Source organism: Arvicanthis niloticus, chromosome 10 (assembly GCF_011762505.2).
Source record: "Arvicanthis niloticus isolate mArvNil1 chromosome 10, mArvNil1.pat.X, whole genome shotgun sequence".
In the NCBI taxonomy this organism is placed as follows: domain Eukaryota; kingdom Metazoa; phylum Chordata; class Mammalia; order Rodentia; family Muridae; genus Arvicanthis; species Arvicanthis niloticus.
The window spans coordinates 64,206,938-64,225,697 of record NC_047667.1 but is presented as its reverse complement, the minus strand read 5'-3'; the positions used below and the strand labels follow the sequence as shown (position 1 = coordinate 64,225,697).

Below are 18,760 nucleotides of genomic sequence, written 5' to 3'. Positions count from 1 at the left end.
GCCTAAATTCACATTATATTCTTCAGGCTATAAACACTTTACAAAGGTTTTTATGAATGTTAGTTTGCCTACAGTGATGTCTATACAAATTCACTCAACACACCCTCCATATTAAAAAGAGACAATTACCACTGTAATTTGATAATGATCATGTCTCTAACCAGGACCCTTAGCACCCCACAAACTACTTCTGAAAACTGTGGACCATCTCAGCAGTATATTAATACTCTACATGAAAAGCAAAGTGAGGCAGTCGGCTTGCTCGGTACTCACTGGATACTTCTTAGTCTGCACACCTCTGAGGCACTTGTCTAGTACACAGAAAATAACTGGAATACATGAGTTAAAATTTTAAATTGCAAAGATTTATTGTCTAAAACATTCTATTAATAAAACACTGTAGAAAACATTTATTACTGCACAGTAATGACTTAGTAAAAATGCCTGCAATCTGAGTCTACTATTTTAAAAAGCAGAGAATTTTCTACTTACATTTAGAATTCTTCTATTCGACACTTGTACAGGGCAAGCTACTGGCTGGTCAGGCTGCTGTGAGGCGGCACGAGCAGTGTGAACACCATGGCACACTGCTGCACCATGGTACCGGAAAGCTCAATGCTACAGCCAACAGTTAGTGAGGCCCTTGGTCTAAGCAACACCTCCCCATGCTGACTCCTGCATGTTGGAGACAAATGACACACAGCTGTGAAGCTCCTGCTTCCTCCTCCCAAAGACCACTTCTCTAATCAATTTATACAAAATAAGCTCAACAAAATGTCACTCCTGACCCAAGGGTCTTCACCATCATTAAACAGGGAAGTGCGGGAGACAGAGGTACAACATGGGGTCTGCTGCCTTTTGTCTGTCTTTGAGACACAGGACCTTGTGTAGCCCTAGTCAGCCTGGGACACATGGCAGTCTTCCTGCTTCTATCTCCCAGTTGCTGGGATTAAGGATGCTTGTGGATGCATCTGGCCCATCTGCTTTCCTTGGGGCAACCTTTCTCCAGGACAGGAGTGGACATACATAAAGGACTTTGCCTATATTTTTGTCTTAAGACAGGGTTTCACATAGCCCAGGCTGGCCTCAAACTTGCTATGTTGCTAGAGCTGGCTTTAAACAGCTAATCCTCTTGCTGCCACCTTCCAAATGCTAATAGGATTATAGATATGCACCACCTTATCTCCCTAGGAGCTTTGCTCTTAGAGTGACCTACACTTCTCAACTATTTCCACTACAAAATGTAGGCATATCCCGCAGCTCAGGATGGAAGTGATGTGGGTCAAGTGTTCTCTATAGCAAACACATTGCCAAGCCTCTTCAGAAGTGTGGACCCCTGTGGAGGAACGACCCAGTGATTTCTAAGAACAAAGACCGACTTCTCCCAATGAAATTAGGTCTTCAGAAAAGGCAGCAAGCTTAGCTTTGCAGGTCCGAGGACCGCCGCCGGATGTACTAAACGCACTGACTTCCTGTCTCCAGGGCCAAGGAGATGAACTACATTTTTAAAATGCTGCCAACTTTACCAGGACTTAGAAGTCATTTACAGTAAAGTTCTTTAGACATCAGTTATCAGGAAAATATTTCATTTAAAAAAACCAGTTGTAAATTTTTCTCTTCCAATCTGTTTCAAGCATATAACAGAAATTCAGAACCCCGTATCACAAAAATGAACAGCATGCAAATACTTAAAATTTTTACAGCTTTTGAAAAGTATATAGACAGGAAGTTCTGTGAATGAGCACTGGTCAGAGCTCAAGCCTGAATTTGGCCAGCAAAGGTAGGTGATCTGAGGAGTTGTGCTCATTGGGAAGGCCATTCACAGTCCACAAGTCTTGTTCTGTTAGAAGTGACAGTCTAGCTAGAAGTTTCAAACCACCAACCAAAGCAACTTCAGCTCCTAGTTAAAGAAGCACACATTTAGTGAAAGTGTCATTAAACAAACAAGTCTTTTAAAAAACAAAACACTGAAACAGAACCTGAAGCCCGCCAGAAAACTAATATGAAAGTTTTTAGAGTATAGTTTTATAAAGTTATTACTAATAATCCTTAAACAGTAGCTTTATGTTATTTATGTCATATTTTTTCTATTTCAATTAATACAGTTACACAATGTAACATAAAATTGTTAGTAATCTGAGACTGACAACCAGCCCAGTCTGATGCACAGATCAAAGCCTGGCAGGGGCTCATTCTCCACCCAAGTGAAAGGTGACAAGCTTTAGGGAGACTGGAGCTGCTGATCCCTGGCACTCTCCTGCCACCTAGTGAACTCTGTAGACATAACAACTTCCAGACCTTACTGAGAGCAGGACATACTGGGTGGTTTAGTGAAACAACCTGATACTTTGGATTCCAGACACTAGGTTTCCAGTTATCTCAATGCTTTCTGTTTTAAATCCTTTAGTTGGCTTATACAACCTGATTTCTTGAGTTGTAACAGGAATGTGCCGCCCACTTCTGTTTCTGAAAGCATCCCTAGGGTGCTCTCCCTCAGGTCTGCACACCCACTGTCTACTGTGGGCAGCACTCTGACCTCCTGAAAGTCATCACAGAGCTGTGGTTCTTCGCCATCTTACTCAGTGGCTGCCATGGGGAGGCAGGATGTATGCTGAAGAGCGGATGGCAGCCGAGGACTTAGACTCTACTCTGACTGGCACTGAAGAGCCAACTGAGGCTGCAGTTGTGAGGGTTTGTGTTGGGGCTTGTTACTGCCTTGTTCTCTGTAGGCAGTTAAGATCTGTACAGTCAGTCACGTGAGCAATCCATCCATCAACCCCTATAGCTAGCTAGCCCTCTGCCTTGCTGCTGTGCTCAGCCCAGGCCCTGTACGTTCTAGCATTGTGTTTCCACACACACTCCTTACCTGGACCCTGAGCAGTGTCCTCCTTCTCTGCAGAGTAGAAAATATAATCGACAGTTATGGCACTTCGGGAATGGCAGGTGGTCACCTCTGGAACTCCAGTGTCAGGAACATAATGAGAATAGACAGATGACAAGCTAAAACCATGCTGTAGATGTGAGGACACTCTAAAGCAAAAAGAAAAGGGCTTAGTATCTGTCAAGATTTCACAGAAAAATTGCTTTTTACTCCATTCTCAGACAAAGACTAGGATTATACTCCTGATTGTCTTTTTCAGATAGTCTTACATTATAGTCTGGCTGGACTGGAACTTACTTTATAGCTTAGGCCAGCCTCAAATCTGTGGCAATTCTTGTCTCAGTTGCTTAAGTACTGGTAAAAGTATAAGCCACCATGCCTGTGTTTTTTTGAGAATTTACATAGATCAGGCTAGCCTCAATATCATTACATAGGCTGGCCCCCTTTTCATGATACTTCTGCCTCAATGACCAGAATGTTATGATCACAAGTCTAAGTCCCACATCCAGCTACATGAATTTCACTTAAATAAACCATATTCCAAGTGAGGGCTCCTTTACTGATGCAGTGAATGCAAACATATGGCATCTAAAACCCAGCAAAGGGGTAAAAAGTATCACTATGCTAATCAGATCTTAAACCTATACATGTGAGAGCCTTCATTTACATAATGAGCAACAGCCTGCACTTCTTGGTTCTATTTCTTTTTTTAGTTTTTGAGACAGGGTTTCTCCATGTAACCCTGGCTGTCCTGGAACTCTGTAGACCAGGCTGGCCTCAAACTTGGGAGATCCACCTGCCTCAGCATCCTGAGTGCTGCTGGGATTAAAGGTGTGCTCCACCACTGCCTGACTTTGGCTGTGTTTTGAAGGATGCTCTCAGTAGTCAGTGTGTGCAGGGCTACTTGGGACCATCTGGACTTCTGCTAGCAAAGAAGCCACAGGCCTGCCATGCTGTGCTGCCTCTCAGGACAGCTCCAGAGTAGCTCCATTCACCACTGCAAATACGTGGCATGTTACTGACAAAGGGTTAAAAATTCATTTTTAATATGTCATGAATTTTAAGAGCCATTTATGCTATAATGGAAAAATTCTATACGCCATTGCAGGTGCTGAGGGACATAACAAAAATTTGGTCCTTTGGACTGGAGAGATGGCTCAGTAGTTAAGAGCACTGGATGCTCTTCCAAAGAACCAAAGTTCAATTCCCAGAACCCACACAGCAGCTCAACTGTGACTCTGGTTCCAGGGGATCCAATAGCCTTTCATAGACACACATACAGGCAAACTATCAATACACACGACATAACACTAAATTAAAAAAAAAATATGGCCCTTGCTTTTTGTAAGCTAAGTCAATAAACACAGGTAACTCCTTAACACATCTAGACATATTTATAGCATTACTAAATGTAAGAGGTGGTGCATGTCTATAATTTCACATGTGGGAAGCTGGAGCTAGCCTGAGCTGCACATTGAGACACAAAAGCAAGTTAAATCTCCTTCAAGCTGTTATGTTACTGTCGGTGTCTCAGTTATAGACAAATGCTATGCATACACACATTTGTCACACATCGTAAACAATGGCAGGGTTAGGGAAGGGCATGGCAGCACATAGTGTAACTGTGGTTTTTAGGAGGCTAAGAAGGGCAAAAGCTCAAGCTAGCATGGGCTACACAGCTAAACCCTGTAATCTAACTTCTCAAAACCATCATCGTTACACCATCTTTATTCGATCAATTATAGGGGAATCTTTGCTATATTTAAAATGTTTATTCACTAAAAAATGCTTCTTTCCTTACTACGTTATTTATAAAAAAATTTTTTTGTCAAAACAACACATTCAAACTAAAACTGAAAAGAATGACGATAACGTGGGCCCTACATTTAAATACTGAAAAAAAATCTGAGTTGCAATATAAACATCTCAAGCATCTTAAAGAGACACTATCTAGGTCTGTCTTGCTGCATTACCATACACCCACTGGGCAGCCACAGCCCAAGCATTCCGGTTTCCTTGAAAGTGACACAGGCTTGTCATTCTGCTTCTGATGCTCTTCCTTCAGTACAAGAGAAAATGACAATGCTGCTCTCTATTGCTTGGTGTCTGGATCACGTTGCTCATAGCCTGGGATCTAGTGATCAAATAAGACTAGGGGTCCTATAAAAGGGGAAGAGACTTTCCTGTCATCTGGGCTCTTTAAATACATGATGACATACATCTCAGGGACCTGGGCCAGCAGGCCCACATGCTGTTTTCCAGAACACTGTCAAACATGAAATGCTGCTTTACACACTTAGGCTACATGAATCCTCACAACCCAGATAAGGAAATGGAACCCTAGAGATGTTTGAGTCTCACAGCTAAAAAGCAGCAGTCAGACCTGGAATTCATGTGTATCTGTCTTAAACCCAGCAGCCTTTGCAGCGTGGAATAGCACCGACTCCATTTTGGATCCAAGTGTTTTCTGAGAGAGAATTTTTTGCATTATTCAGTTAAAGTCAGGGATTGTGCACTGCTGCCTTCCGGAACTCACTTGTCAGCTGACACCGGGACCTCCGCTTTCTCCTGCTGTGCTTGAGTCAGATCACTGTCTGAAAGAGCAGAGGGAATTGTATCAACCCAATGTGCATACAGTTCTGTTCTAGTTTGCCAGAGCATAGCTTTCTCTAGAGTCGGACTTATATCTCTAGTTTAGATGTTTGGTTAAATGTTTGATCCTTTAGCCTATATTTTGATGGTCTACGAAATCAGGGGGGAAGTGCAAACAACTCTAAGGCAACATGCAAGTTACTCATGCACAAATAATGTTGGAATTTAACCTTTTTCTTAAAAGATTTATTTTATGTGCGTACACTGTTGCTCTCTTCAGGCACACCAGAAGAGGGCATCAGATCCCATTACAGATGGTTGTGAGTCACCATGTCTTTGCTAGGAATTAAACTCAGGACCTCTGGAAGAGCAGTCAGTGCTCTTAATCACTGAGCCATGTCTCTAGTCCCAGAATTTAACTCTTAAAAAGGAAATTTGGAGTACATCAAAAAAAAAGGATGAGCAAAAGCTATTTATATTTGTATACACGAACATTCATGCCAGAGATACTCAAAGTTTGTCATTTTAGCTTTAAGATTTCAAAGGGAAGACCATTACCCAGCAGACTGCCAAAATGTCCCCCACACTCACCTGTCTTGTCTACTCTGGGAACCTGCTGTGCCTCATAAACACAGTTCTGAGAGATGCCTAGGTTTGGGGGCCAAATTGGAATAGATAAAATTCTTTGTCCCCGTGAAGACTGTTCCTGGCCAGATACCTGCACAGAATTTCAACAGGCATCTTAAGTGAACAGATTTAACTATTTACGTGCTGTAATGTTTATGTTTTTCATGGGAGGTAATCAGAAATGATAAGCAGGCCCTTCAGTCCCATCCAGATACAGTTCAGAAAGCACTACATGGAAATGCAGGCTTTTCACATGTGTGTTTCCTTATGTGTACATCTAAATGTCTATGGCTTCCCACTAATACTGTCTTACTCTTTCTGCTATCTGTAACATAGTTTCTACTGGGTCAGATGCTAAGCTCTAAAATCAAATTTCAAACTATCATTGAAAATTCTATTGGTGGAGGACTTATTTTGGTTAAACATACTGAAAACCAAATGATCTAAAACAGGCAGAGGGAAGCATGGAGATATCAGTCAAAGCCTAATAAAAATAATTCTAAGCTGAAGAATAAAAGGAAAACGTAGTGTTATATAAAGGATAATTTATGTAATGAATACTAATTACTGTACTGTCCCCGTCCAGCAGTCAGAACTCCTTCTCTACTCCTGTGAAGGGGGCTTTCAAGTTACCCTGTCTCCAAACTTCTCTTTCTACCCACTAACTCCTTTAGATAGAAAGCTTTCCTAAGTGGAAAAGACAAAATGAAACCTAGCGAATAAAGCCACCAGCCCATAATTATGGGAATCATCCTATTTCCGTGTGGAGAGGTTTTAGACGTCCAGTGTTTTCACCCAGCCATGCAATGACCATCTTCACTCTGTTGATGACCACCCCTCATTCTGATGGCCAGAGCAGCCAGAGCCGCTTCCCAACACATGAAATGAGCACTTACCTTTCCAATGGCAAGACCTTCATAATTTAATTTTCCTTCCTTTATGAAGCTATAGAGTGGAGAGCCAGGGACAGAATTGAAGTCACCGCACATGACAACGGGACAGAAGCTGCCATCTTCCCGATGGGCCACACTGGAGATCTCTGCGAGCAGCATTGCCAGCTGGGTCAGTTTAATGTCCCCACGCCGTGGGTTGTACAGCAGATGTGTGTTAGCTATGCAGATGGATGGGGAGGCAGCATGTGGGATCTTGGGCTGCAGGAGTAACACTAATCCAATGTTGTCTCTGTCCAGCAGAGGAATATCCCGGCGGCAGAACTCCACGGGGTTCACTGATAGGAGCGAGAACTTGGAATGTTTGAAGCAGATGGCACAGCCATCAGGCTTCCTTCCTGTCTTCATCTTATATTCACAATGATAACCTACGAGGAATAAATTTTAAGAGAGACTATGTCAAACACATTTCTCTTAAGACTTTAAAGCAGTGTCTGACAAAGCATATTCTGTAAGACAGGATGCGAGGGCATGTTAAAACCAAAGTGGAGGCTAGAATTGGGCCTAAGAGTGTTTCACCTTCAGCACTGAGGAAAATAAATTCTGAAAAGCCTTATCTTTTTCTCTCTTTGGCAGTGGTAACGGTGCTACGGATCATGGTGGAGCTACATTCCCAGCCCTAGGCTCTTCTGAGACAAAGACTCACTATGGTTCTCAGGCCATCCCTGAACTTGTTATACAATTCCAAGTGGCCTTAAACTCCTCATAATAATGCTTCTGCATCCCAAGTGCTGGGATCCCAATGAGGCTCACTACACTACACACCTTATAACACCAGGCGGGAACAGTCTTATACACTTGTAATACAAGCACTTGTAAGGAGGTGAATTATGAGTTTGCACCAACCTGGGTCACACAGCAAGACCTTGTCTCAAAAACAGCATGCCTAGGTTTTTTTTAGGGCAGGTTTATTCCTCCAACTCAGTCACAACGAGAACAGTAAGGCCTCACAGTAACTACTCTGGTCTTTGTGTTCTTCTCCCCACCTCACTCTCTGTGCCCACACTGCCTGAATCCATGTTACCGTCGGAGCCTTCCCCTGATGGCTCTGCTGACAAGAATGCTCTAGGTATGGCTCCACTTTCTCCTCCAAATCTGTGTCCAAACTTCACCTTGTCCACTCATTTTGCTGAAAACCTAAATCTTCCCCGTCTGTTTTCCTTGCCTGCTGTTCACTTACACACATCCCACAGAGGAGGAGGCCAGCTGTGGAGACCAAAGCTGTTCTCACTTCTAGAACAGTTTGAAGGTCAGCAGGTACTCAGAAGGCACCTGATGAATGAATGAATGCCGCGAGGGCACGTTTTATGCTTGCTTCATGCCTGGAGATGAGATGATTCTTACAGCTGCTTCATCAAATAAGCCATGGTAAAGCCTCCTGGTGATGAGGTAGGTGGCCCAGTCCCTCATCTGCAGTGACCCACAGTGGTACAGTAGCTGAATGACTCCTGGAGACCTTTCCCTTTAAAGATCAGCATGGAATTTCCAGCAGAAATGTTGCAGGATTTGCTTGACATTTTGAAATAGTGTCACATCTTCAAAATTAAGAGTTATGGCTCAGTGATTAAGAGCACTGGCTGCTCTTGAAGATGACCTGTGTTTAGTTCTAGCACCGACATTGTGGCTTATAACTGCCTATTAACTATAATACCATGGGATCTACCTTTTCTGGTCTCCACAGGCTTAAGGCTCACACATGGTACACAGACATACAAGCAGACAAAACACTCATACCCATAAAATAATAAATAAAAATTAAAGGTTACTCCCAGGGCTGGAGAGCTGGCTCAATGATTAAGAGCACGTGCTCTTGCAGAGGACCCAGGTTTAGTTCCTAACACCCACATGATGGCTCACAACCATCTTCAACTCTAGTTCCAGGACAGACAGCTGACCCTTTCTCATCCCCAAGGGCATCAAAAATGCAGGCAAAACTCTAACACATAAAAATGAATCTTAAAGAATTTTGTTTTTTTTTTTTTTAATGTATCATACATTAAAAAAAAACAAAAAAAAAACGTATGTTTAAATAACAAACAATTCTGCAAGAATAAATTTGGCTAAAGTAAACAAAGGTTACATTGTACCCAGTGATTCCAGACTTGGCCTGATCTCTTTCCCATAATGATCTTCTTGAACTTCCTGTAGACAAAGCACCTTGAAGAAAATATAGTGGCATGAATTAAAACAGATGCAAATATGAATTCTACTTAACTCTGACATAGTAGACATCAAAGTTGCATATATACTTTTTCTTACTTTTAGAATTAATGCTATTTATTATTTTTTGTTTTTTTTTTTTTAAGACAGGGTTTCTCTGTGTATCCTTGGCTATTCTGGAACTGCTGGCCTTGAACTCAGAGATCCACAGCCTCTGCCTCCTAAGTGCTAGGATTAAAGGTGTGTACCACCCCCACCCAGCTTGCCTGCCTGTCTTTTTCTTATTTTTTGAAAAAAAATACTGCTCTCAAATATTCTATATCACAAGAAATATGTTTCTAAATATCTTATAATACACCTCAAAACCATGGCCCACACTCATATGGAATAGCATCTTACCATTCAAAATGGTCTAGTTCTTGAAAGAACTTTTTGTATTTTTTATATGTGAGGCTATCTTGCATGAATTTCCATGTTCATCATGAGTAAATTTTTGGGTTCTTTTTAAAATAAAACAAAACAAAACCAGAATGTCACTATATAACCCAGAACAGTATTGAACTCAAAGAGCCCTTCTGCCTCAGCCAAGTATTATAGACACAGCGTCATACTTGGCTCAGGATTCTTTCCTTTAAAATAATTTTTTTTGAGATTTTATTTTATGTATACAAATGCTGTGCCTGAATTTCTGTGCACCATGTTCATGTAATGACCACAGAGGCCAGAGAAGGATGTCAGATCCCTTGGAACTAGAGATACAGATGGTTGTGAGCTACCATATGGTTGCTGGGAATTGAACCCAAGTCCTCTAGAAGAGTAGTCAGTGCTCTTAATCACTGAGGCATCTCACCCAACCCTATGTGTGCATCCTTTCCAACGAGGTTGGTTTCATCCCAGCATTCCCAGCTCACCCCTTTACTCCCCCGGGCCCCCCCCCGCCCCCAACCCCCACTGTTTCTTTAGCTGGGCATGGTGACACATGCCTGCAATCTCAGCATTTCATAGGTAGAGACAGGAAAACCAGGAGTTCAAGGTCATCCTAGGTAAATTTGAGGCCAGTGTGAGGTATCAGAGATCCTGTCTCAAAACAAACAAACAAAACCAATTGGCATTCTTTAAATGCTATCATCTTATTATGTAGATACATTTTTTTTTCACAAATTACTGAAATTTCAAGCCCAGTATGTTTATTTAAATGCTTCCAGTCTGAGTCTCAAAGTTGACCAATACTTTAAAACTTTCAACTCTGAAAAGTTGGGTGATTATTTCTATCAGTGACCAACAGCAAGAAAGCCATACCTAGCTAACAATGGCTCCTTCCCCAAGAGCATGAAGTAAATAAAACACTGCTCACAACTGCACACTCATCGACCATATTTTTCCTTAGATGAAAAGCTCTAATACTGCTTTACACACTTACATCTGCATCAAAATGTTTGATTTCTTTCAAAATATTGGGAAACCGAAAACTCCAGTGTAACACTGGGCGTCGGCAATGTCTGTAGAGGTGTGAGTTATCCTCCAGTAAATCCTGGGAGAGGATGTTATAAGACATCACTGAGAAGTCAAACTTATCTTCATGGTCCTCACGCGTGGAGTCAACATTTCTGTCTTCTAGGTTCTTCACATTCTCTTTATTATGGCTACATAAATACTCCCAATTCCTTTTTATTATCCCTGTTAAAATATATTAGACAAAATATAACAATCAATCAAATGAGACCAGATACTTTCCTGTATACAGATACTTTCTTACTTAAAGAAATGCCCACAGCCACAGAGTCAAATGTTTGCCTAGGAGACAGCTACATGACACTGCAAGTTGTCATTAGGTGGACTGACAAGGTAGCAAATCCATATGCTGATTGAGGGCTACCAAATCTTTCTGAAGGCTAAAAACCTAACACTATGTGTGGCTGCATCTTCCCATCTGTCTCTGGTTAAGACTTCCATTGGTCATGCTTAGCATTCTTTAATGCAAGGAGAGGGAGAGAGGGAGCGAGGGAGAGGGAGAGAGAGAGAGAGAGAAAGAGAGAGAGAGAGAGAGAGAGAGAGAGAGAGAGAGAGAAAGAGGAGAGAGAGAGACTCTGCCTAAGTTGGCTTTCCAGGGATGACTTCCCACCACATTTCATTCCTTATTAAGATCGTCAGTTACCTTAGCTCTGAAACCTGGTTTACACATGGATGGAGGGTGGTAAAAATGACAATATGTGGGAACAGTAGTTAGTGTCTAAAATGTTACAAGCGGGAAGTGCAGAAAGAATGACAATCAACTGTCACAGATCCTGTGACATTACAGGATGAGCCTTGTAATGTAATGTAGGTACACCAAAACAACAGTTAGTGTTGGCATTATAGAATGTTCCAGACAAACAGCAGAGGCTTCTGACTGAGCCTTGCATACAACCCCAGGAATGCACCACAGATCATACTATGCAAAGACATACAATTCTTTGAAAAAGCAATAAAAGTGGATAGAAAAAGATGAGATTCTGTAATTAAAGATGTAATTAAAAATGTAATTTCCCCTCCATTGAGAAATTATCATCTTCTAAGTTGCATGTGTGCATGCATATATATGTGTGTGTATGTATGTATGTATACACACACACACATACATACATAGTCACAGCCAGGCTTAGTGACACATGTCTATAGTTCAGCACTCGGAAAGCTGAAGTTCAGGATTAGCCTGGCCTACATGTAGTGAGATTAAAACAAAACAAAACAAAACAAAACAATAACAACAATAAAACAAAACAAAACAAAACAAAAAAAAAACCCAAGGTTGAGCACTTATCTGGAAAGCAGGTTCAATGCCTCCTGCCTATGTTCACCTTTGATCTTGGGTCTTACTTACTATGCTACACTAGTGAGGACATGCTTAATGGCATGGAAGCCAGGAGAACAAGAAGGAACATTTAGTTACCCAGAAACTCAACAATAAAGAAAACCTAACATTCCTGAGAACAGACGTGGTGATGGCCAGCCAAGCATACTGAGGGTACAGCGCAGCTTTTGGCCACAGACTATCTTCCTCTAGCCTGCATGCAGGTTTTCATTTCACTAGCCTATAATGCATAAAATTCTATTGAATAAAGTCTGGATATGGGGTGTATATCTGCAATCCCAGAACTCAGGAGGCTGAGGCAGGATTCCCAAGAGTTTGAGGCCAGCCTAGGCTACAATGTGAGTCCCTGTCTCCAAAACAAAACCAAAACAAACCAAAAAGGAAATGGATTGAAATGGTACACTTATATGTACAGTGAAAAGGAAATATGCTACCATTAAAAAGTCTTCTACATTCATACTCATAATCAAAATATACATACACTATATACAGCTGCCAATAAAACATATTATGGTAATTAGTTACACCAGGTTACTTTCCTCAGTATCTAAGCATCTCCCTGCTACATGCAGGGCAGAGACATTTGACCAGACAGAAGATAATCAGTGAGGCTGAAGGGGATGAAGGAGCTGGTGGTGTGAAGGTGTTAAGGGAAGGGCAAGAGGAAAAGGTAGAAGGAAACAAAATCAAAGAAAAGTCTTCTGACAACCCGAGCAGCCCCATACCCAGGTAAGTGAAATAATTAACCCTTCCTTCTCCTGCACTGAACATGGAGAATCTCATCCCAAAGGCTTACAATTAAGAATAACAGTACTAGCTCCACAGAGCTACACTGACAGACCCCATTCACCAACTGGGGTGTCCCATGATGGTTAGTCATACACTACGGTCTTCATGTATAAGCAAGATGGAAGGGCTCCATCATGCTGTGTGCGAGCTTTCATCCACGCAGAACTGTCCTCTGTCACTGCCATAGTGACATAAAAAGTGAAGGTCAAGGACACTCATCACAGCCCCTTAGACGATATGTACACAGAGTGGCATGTAAATACAAGAGATTACTATGTCCTTAAATAACCAGGGCCAGTGGATTACCTGGTTAACATGGTGGCTTTCAAACTTGTACAGCGTGTGGAGCCCTTTGGCATTGCTTTTCATTTCACAAAGACACCAAATCTCTGCTGAAGGAAAACACACACAGTCCATCCCGACCACAGTTGTTTATACTGAATAGGCGCAAGTGTGTTCACAGGTTCCATGGAGGACAATCTCAAAATCACTGACACAGTGAACAGTCTCTGGCCATCACATACTTTATACAACATAAATTCACACTGCAAAATCTTATATACCTTCCATGTCAGGAGGAACAAGGTGGTCACAGCAGAGAAGAGAGATGAGTCAAAGAAAGTGAGCAATAGGCCTGAGCAGGTATTTGGGGTGCCTAATTACAAAGTCATAATTGTATCATACAAATCCTTCAAATACCACTTTAAAGTGACAGGCAAATTAGTAATGCTGTTCTCTTGATTGGAAAGTATTAGTGAAATATCGGAAGTCACATATGTGGCTTAACGAAGAGCCTTTTCCTTATTCTCAACACCTAGGAGGAACGGACAGATAGAGAGTCAGGCAGCAGTCAGAAATCGTCAGTATGTAGCTGTAATCCCCTATCATTTCTGGGAAAACTTCTGAGTAGCCACTATGAAGCCAATAGTAAGTTAGGCATGTACACATAGCTTGCTTTATCTTTAACAGATATTCAAAGTAGGTGTTACTTATTACATAAGAAAACCAAGGAACATAGGTTCAGTGATGTCTCCAAGCTCATGCCACAGCGGCAGAGTGCACATGAAGGCAGGACTACTTCCTAAACTTTACAATGCTTGTGTAGCCTGTCAAAATTCTATCTGAGAGAGCACAGAATTATCAAAAGGTTGGCAAGAGAGGAATGTGAGTTGGCTTGATCGACAGCAGACACATAATCAAAAACAACGGGGTCCTTCTGAGGACCCAGATTTCAACGTCTCATAGGATTCTATCTCCATATGTTATAGTCACATTCTACACACACAGATGTCCATGGCTATGAGCTTAGTTTCTATTTACATGTCTTTGTTTATTCCAACTAGCACCTTGTAACTGTAGCAATTAATAATTTCTGCCTTGGGACCCAGGTGAATCTTCCAGAGAACTTTCTGGCAACAAAGAACAAGAAGCCTGAACAGTGAGGCCTCAGGAGCTCAGGCTCAGTTCTTCCAGCTCTACCTCAGCCCCCTACACAGCAACTGCCATGCAGCCTCTCTAAAGCATCCTCATGAAAACTGGAGTCAGTAAGGAAGACAGTCTTCCGTCTTACATACCTCATTATACACTGGGATTACAGTGGGGTAGGAGTACAAGAGTTGTCTACAAGTAAAAACAGCATGAGAGAAGTTGACAGAATCAATAGAGTTTTTTAAAGTTCCACAAAGTTAGCTAAGATATGGCTGCCTTTCTAAAAAGTAACCACTCTGCCTCTCAGAGTCTGTCCAGGGCTGCAACTCTGGGACTGCGTGTGGAGCTCAGTACCAACAACACAAGGTGGGGTTCAATCCCTAGCACTGAAAAAAGAAGAAAAATATATACTTAAGATGCTATATATTAAGTGTGCTATATATAGCTTAAGTATATGCTAAATATATAGATTTACATATGCTAATTTGGGAAATAGAGATTTAACAAGCTAAAATCTTATCCTGTAATATTTTATTCATGATTGTTTCTAATAAAAATTCTTTTATATTTTAAAATTATTATTAAAATGAGAGTACAAAATTAACATTTAGATCAGTGATCTCCACTGCCAATCTCTACCAAATCTTTGCCAAAGTCTTTTTTCAAAAAATGCCATAAGAACTATTCTTGAGCTTTGTGTTACCTACTTCTGTTTTCTACAGTCTTAATCAGTCATTTTCTAATTTTATACTCATATAGTCTACTTATCTAAGTACTTACATAGACTGTATAAAAGTCTTTTTACTTACAGTGTTTTCTACTCTGATAGAAAGACATGATTAGTTGAAAATAAAGATACCATCCCTAGCACAGAGCAAGTACTTGCTAGTACCTACACCTCTAAAACCTGGAGAGCGGCTTCAGGATTAGAAAGGACGGCTTCAACGTGGCCTATCATCTACGTCTATCCCTACACAGCAAGCATCTTCTTTACCTTGGTGTTTCATTCTTTTAGACGAGGGCTCATCTCTGTCAGAGTTCATGACGTAAGGAGACAGATGGATGAAGGATGTGTTGTTCAGTTGGTCAGGTCTCCAATTATAGTACTGAAACTGAGTTCCAGACTCAAACAGAAAAGGCGGTCTGCAGTTCAGTGAGAAATGCCTGCTACTGAGGTATGGGTAAGGCGCACGTGAGTAATGCCCCGGCCACCTCAGACAACTGGAAATGTGTCTGCGCCAGCAGTATTTCTGCAGATCCTCCCACGGTGTGGTCCAGTCTCGACCCAAACTCTTCAGAGGATAGGGAAACATGGAGAACCTAAAAGAGAAAAGGACACTCCTTGAGGTGGCACTTTTTGTTCAGCTATAGTACACAAAATCCAAGCCTATTTTCTCTAGGTGAGATATCACCTCATGTTTAACTTTACTTCTAACTCTGGGAAGGATCAAGGGAAAAACACCCATCTTTAACTATCAGCATCAATACTTCAATGTTCCCCTCCCCCCCAACGGTAATAGATAGTTTTCTAAATTCTCAACAAGAAAATAGCAGTTAGTCCACCAAGGTACCATGTAACCCTGCTCCCAAAGTCAGCCCATAACCCAACCAAGAGGTTAACCCACTAACACACTAGCATGCAGAATAGACTTCAAGCACCAATAATTCAACAAAAATAAGACCCAGAGCAAACATAACAGTTAAATAGCAGGATTAAGAAAAAGTTTGTCTCCTTCCAGCGAGAGTTTAGTGTAAAAACATGCTTTGGAATAGCTTTTTTTATAACAAAGTTAAATTCCTCCTAAACATTGGTAAAGCTAAAACAAAAATCTGTCAAAGGGTTTGGCTTTTCAAAGCTACTTCCCTTACTAACATGTGGACAACATGCTTTTCTGTTCTTTTCTCTTGCTAAGCATACAGCCTCCTGGGGGAAACTAAAAATCATACGGATTAGTTATAAAAATCTGCCTATACTCCAAACTGATACCATTGCTATCAATTGAAGCCAAGTACACTAAACTAAGATTGTTATTTCGTGTATTTGCAGGTGCATGTGCTCTGTGTACAGCCCTGAGGTTCACACAAGGTGTCTACTGGTCTTGATCTTATATTTGGAGACAAGGTCTCTGTCTGACCTTGGGACGGCCCTGCCCTGTCTCCCCAGCATGGATGACTCCTGTCTATGGGTGCTGGGGATTCCAAGGCCTTGTACAACAAGCATGTGACCAACTGAGCTATCCTCCTAGGTCCCCAAGCTTATAATTAATAGACATGTTGCTCTCAAGTTCTCAAAAATCACTGACTCCTTACTGCATTATCTGGCAAAGGGTTAGGTTTCAGAGGGCTCTTTCCTGGGGTTAGTGTCTCAACATCTACTATCACTAAGTTCTGCTTACGTGGCATTAAGATTTTGTTATGTCGAATTTCTTTATTATACTATTTTTATTAGAAAAGTTGTATCTTGTATTATATATTTGAAACTTAAGTACTTTCAAACTACCCCCTAAATCAACCGGACTGTAAATCCTTAAGGGCACAACATGGGCACTTTATCTTGCAATTGACTCTAAAAGTCATTCAAAAGGATCTCAGCACTTTTTTTTTTTTTTTAATTAAATTTTTTTTGTGGTGGCCCATACCTTTGATCCCAGCACTCAGGAGGTAGAAGTGGGCAGATCTAAGTTCAAGGCTAGCCTAGTCTATAGGATGGGTTCCAGGACAGCCAGAAATACATGGAGAAACATCCACCCACCCAACCCCCACCCCCGTCTGTCTCAAAAAAAAAAAAAAAAAAAAAAGTCCAAGACCATTCAGCACAGGCTAGTGTTGGTCTCTTAATCCTCTCGCCTCCACCCCCCACCCCCCCCACCCCGCCACCCAGCGCTAGAGCTGTTTTCTGTCTTGAAATGTTTCTAGACTGCAACCTGCACTTTGACACTTATTCTTTGGATTGGCAGTTATTTATACCACAGCTTTTTCTTGTCAGATAGTGAGCTTTTGAGGGCTAGAACCTCTGTATTCTCTGTAAGCCCAATCTCTAACCAAGGGCAAAGCATACAGCTGCCACTCAGAAAATGCCATAGCATAGGAACCAGGAATGGAGTAGGCAGGTCCCGAGGGCTTATGTAATAGTGTGATATTTCCCATGAGTGGTTCGCTACACAGTTTCAAAGGTTATACAAATCTTTGGGGGGTCTTAGTATCTAAGTCCTCAAAAGTTTATAGGAGAAAAATATAATCAGTACATCAAACCTAAGACTTGGTGGATACTTCTTGGGGTGACATTAGTGCATGCTGCATATACTATGGCACTTTAAAATTTCAAGTGAGTTATTTTTTATTTTTGTAGGCGGAGTGTCACGCTGATCCAAGCCAGCCTCAAATTCACGGTTATCCTCCCGCCTCAGCCTCCGGAGTGTGGAGATTCCAGGCGTGAGCCATCACGCCCGGCTCTCAATGAATGGGTTTAAAGAAAAATACCCGGGACGGAGCAACAACTTGAGTGGCGGTGAAAGTTAGCCTCCGCGTGACCGACGTGTGCGAGCCGCGGACGCTGCCCAGCCACCCCGGGGCGCGTAGCCTCCCTCCGGGCAGGGCCCCGCGCGCGGGCGGCGAGGCCGCGCGAGGCCGGCAGGACCCCGGAGGCCACCGAAGGCCGCCGCCGCCGCCCGCCCGCGCGTTACCTCTCCCTCGGCGCCGCCGGGCGCGTTCCCGCCGCGGACCCTCTTCCTCCGCCTTCCTCCCGTGCCCCTCTGCTCCGCCCCGCAGCCCCGCCCGCCCCTCCAGGTCCCTCCCTCCTTCCCACCGGCGGCTCGCAACTGACCGGCCTCGCCCCGCCACACAGCGGCCGTAGCCCCTCCTCACACATCGCCACGTCTCCATCTTGGCTCTCTGTGAGCACCGAACGCTCGGGCCCGCGGCTGCGCCTCAGCCCCGGCCACTCGCTGTGCCCTACCGGATCCCCATTACTCCGCTCCGGGCCGGTCGCTAGGCATGCTGGGAGGAGCGTCTAGCCGCAGGCCCGATCGCCATCTTGCCTTCTGGGGCAATTCCTTAAGTAGTGTGACTCCGGGCATGCGCAGAGCATGTGCAGACCCCATTTCCGGGTAGGGCGGAGCTTCCGACCTCCTCTTAAAGAAGCCGAAGGGTATCTCAGGACACTTAAGACCTAGAAGCAGGAGCTGCAGGAGATCTAAAGTGTTTTTACGCGCTTGGTAGATTAAAAAAAAAAAAAAAAAAAGCAGAAAACCACGTTGAGGAAATACTATTCTGTGGGTAAGCGTAGAACTTTATAATTGACTTTGTGGACATCTCAGAGAACCCACTTGTACACTAGTGTGTTGATTATCTGTGTCTGTCAGATCTAGCGTAGTGTTCTTGGAAAACAAATGGAGACAGGAAGACTAGAAAGGCAGAGGGTACCGGGAGCCAGAGTCGCTGCTTGTCTAGGTTCTTTGGTAGAGCTGTGTAGCTGTGTGTAGT

The 18,760-nt window shown here is 42.6% G+C and overlaps 1 protein-coding gene across 9 annotated transcripts; it reads right to left on the bottom strand.

The window, feature by feature from the left end:
• Positions 1-343: 343 nt before the first annotated feature.
• Angel2 (angel homolog 2) lies at positions 344-18,345 on the bottom strand. Of its 9 annotated transcripts, none has more exons than XM_034512844.2 (10): positions 18,102-18,345; positions 15,273-15,598; positions 13,157-13,664; positions 10,631-10,887; positions 9,138-9,207; positions 6,997-7,418; positions 6,065-6,191; positions 5,418-5,475; positions 2,867-3,030; positions 344-1,900 (listed from the first exon to the last, which is right to left on the bottom strand). In XM_034512844.2, the coding sequence occupies exons 4-10, from the start codon at positions 10,763-10,765 to the stop codon at positions 1,749-1,751; spliced, it is 1,128 nt and encodes a 375-aa protein (XP_034368735.1). In that variant the 5' UTR covers positions 10,766-10,887; positions 13,157-13,664; positions 15,273-15,598; positions 18,102-18,345; the 3' UTR covers positions 344-1,748. The 9 variants fall into 9 exon arrangements, with proteins under 9 accessions (XP_034368735.1, XP_034368733.1, XP_034368736.1 ...); XM_034512842.2 differs by having other exon boundaries at positions 13,414-13,664; XM_034512845.1 differs by lacking the exon at positions 18,102-18,345 and adding an exon at positions 17,962-18,044.
• Positions 18,346-18,760: the final 415 nt, after the last annotated feature.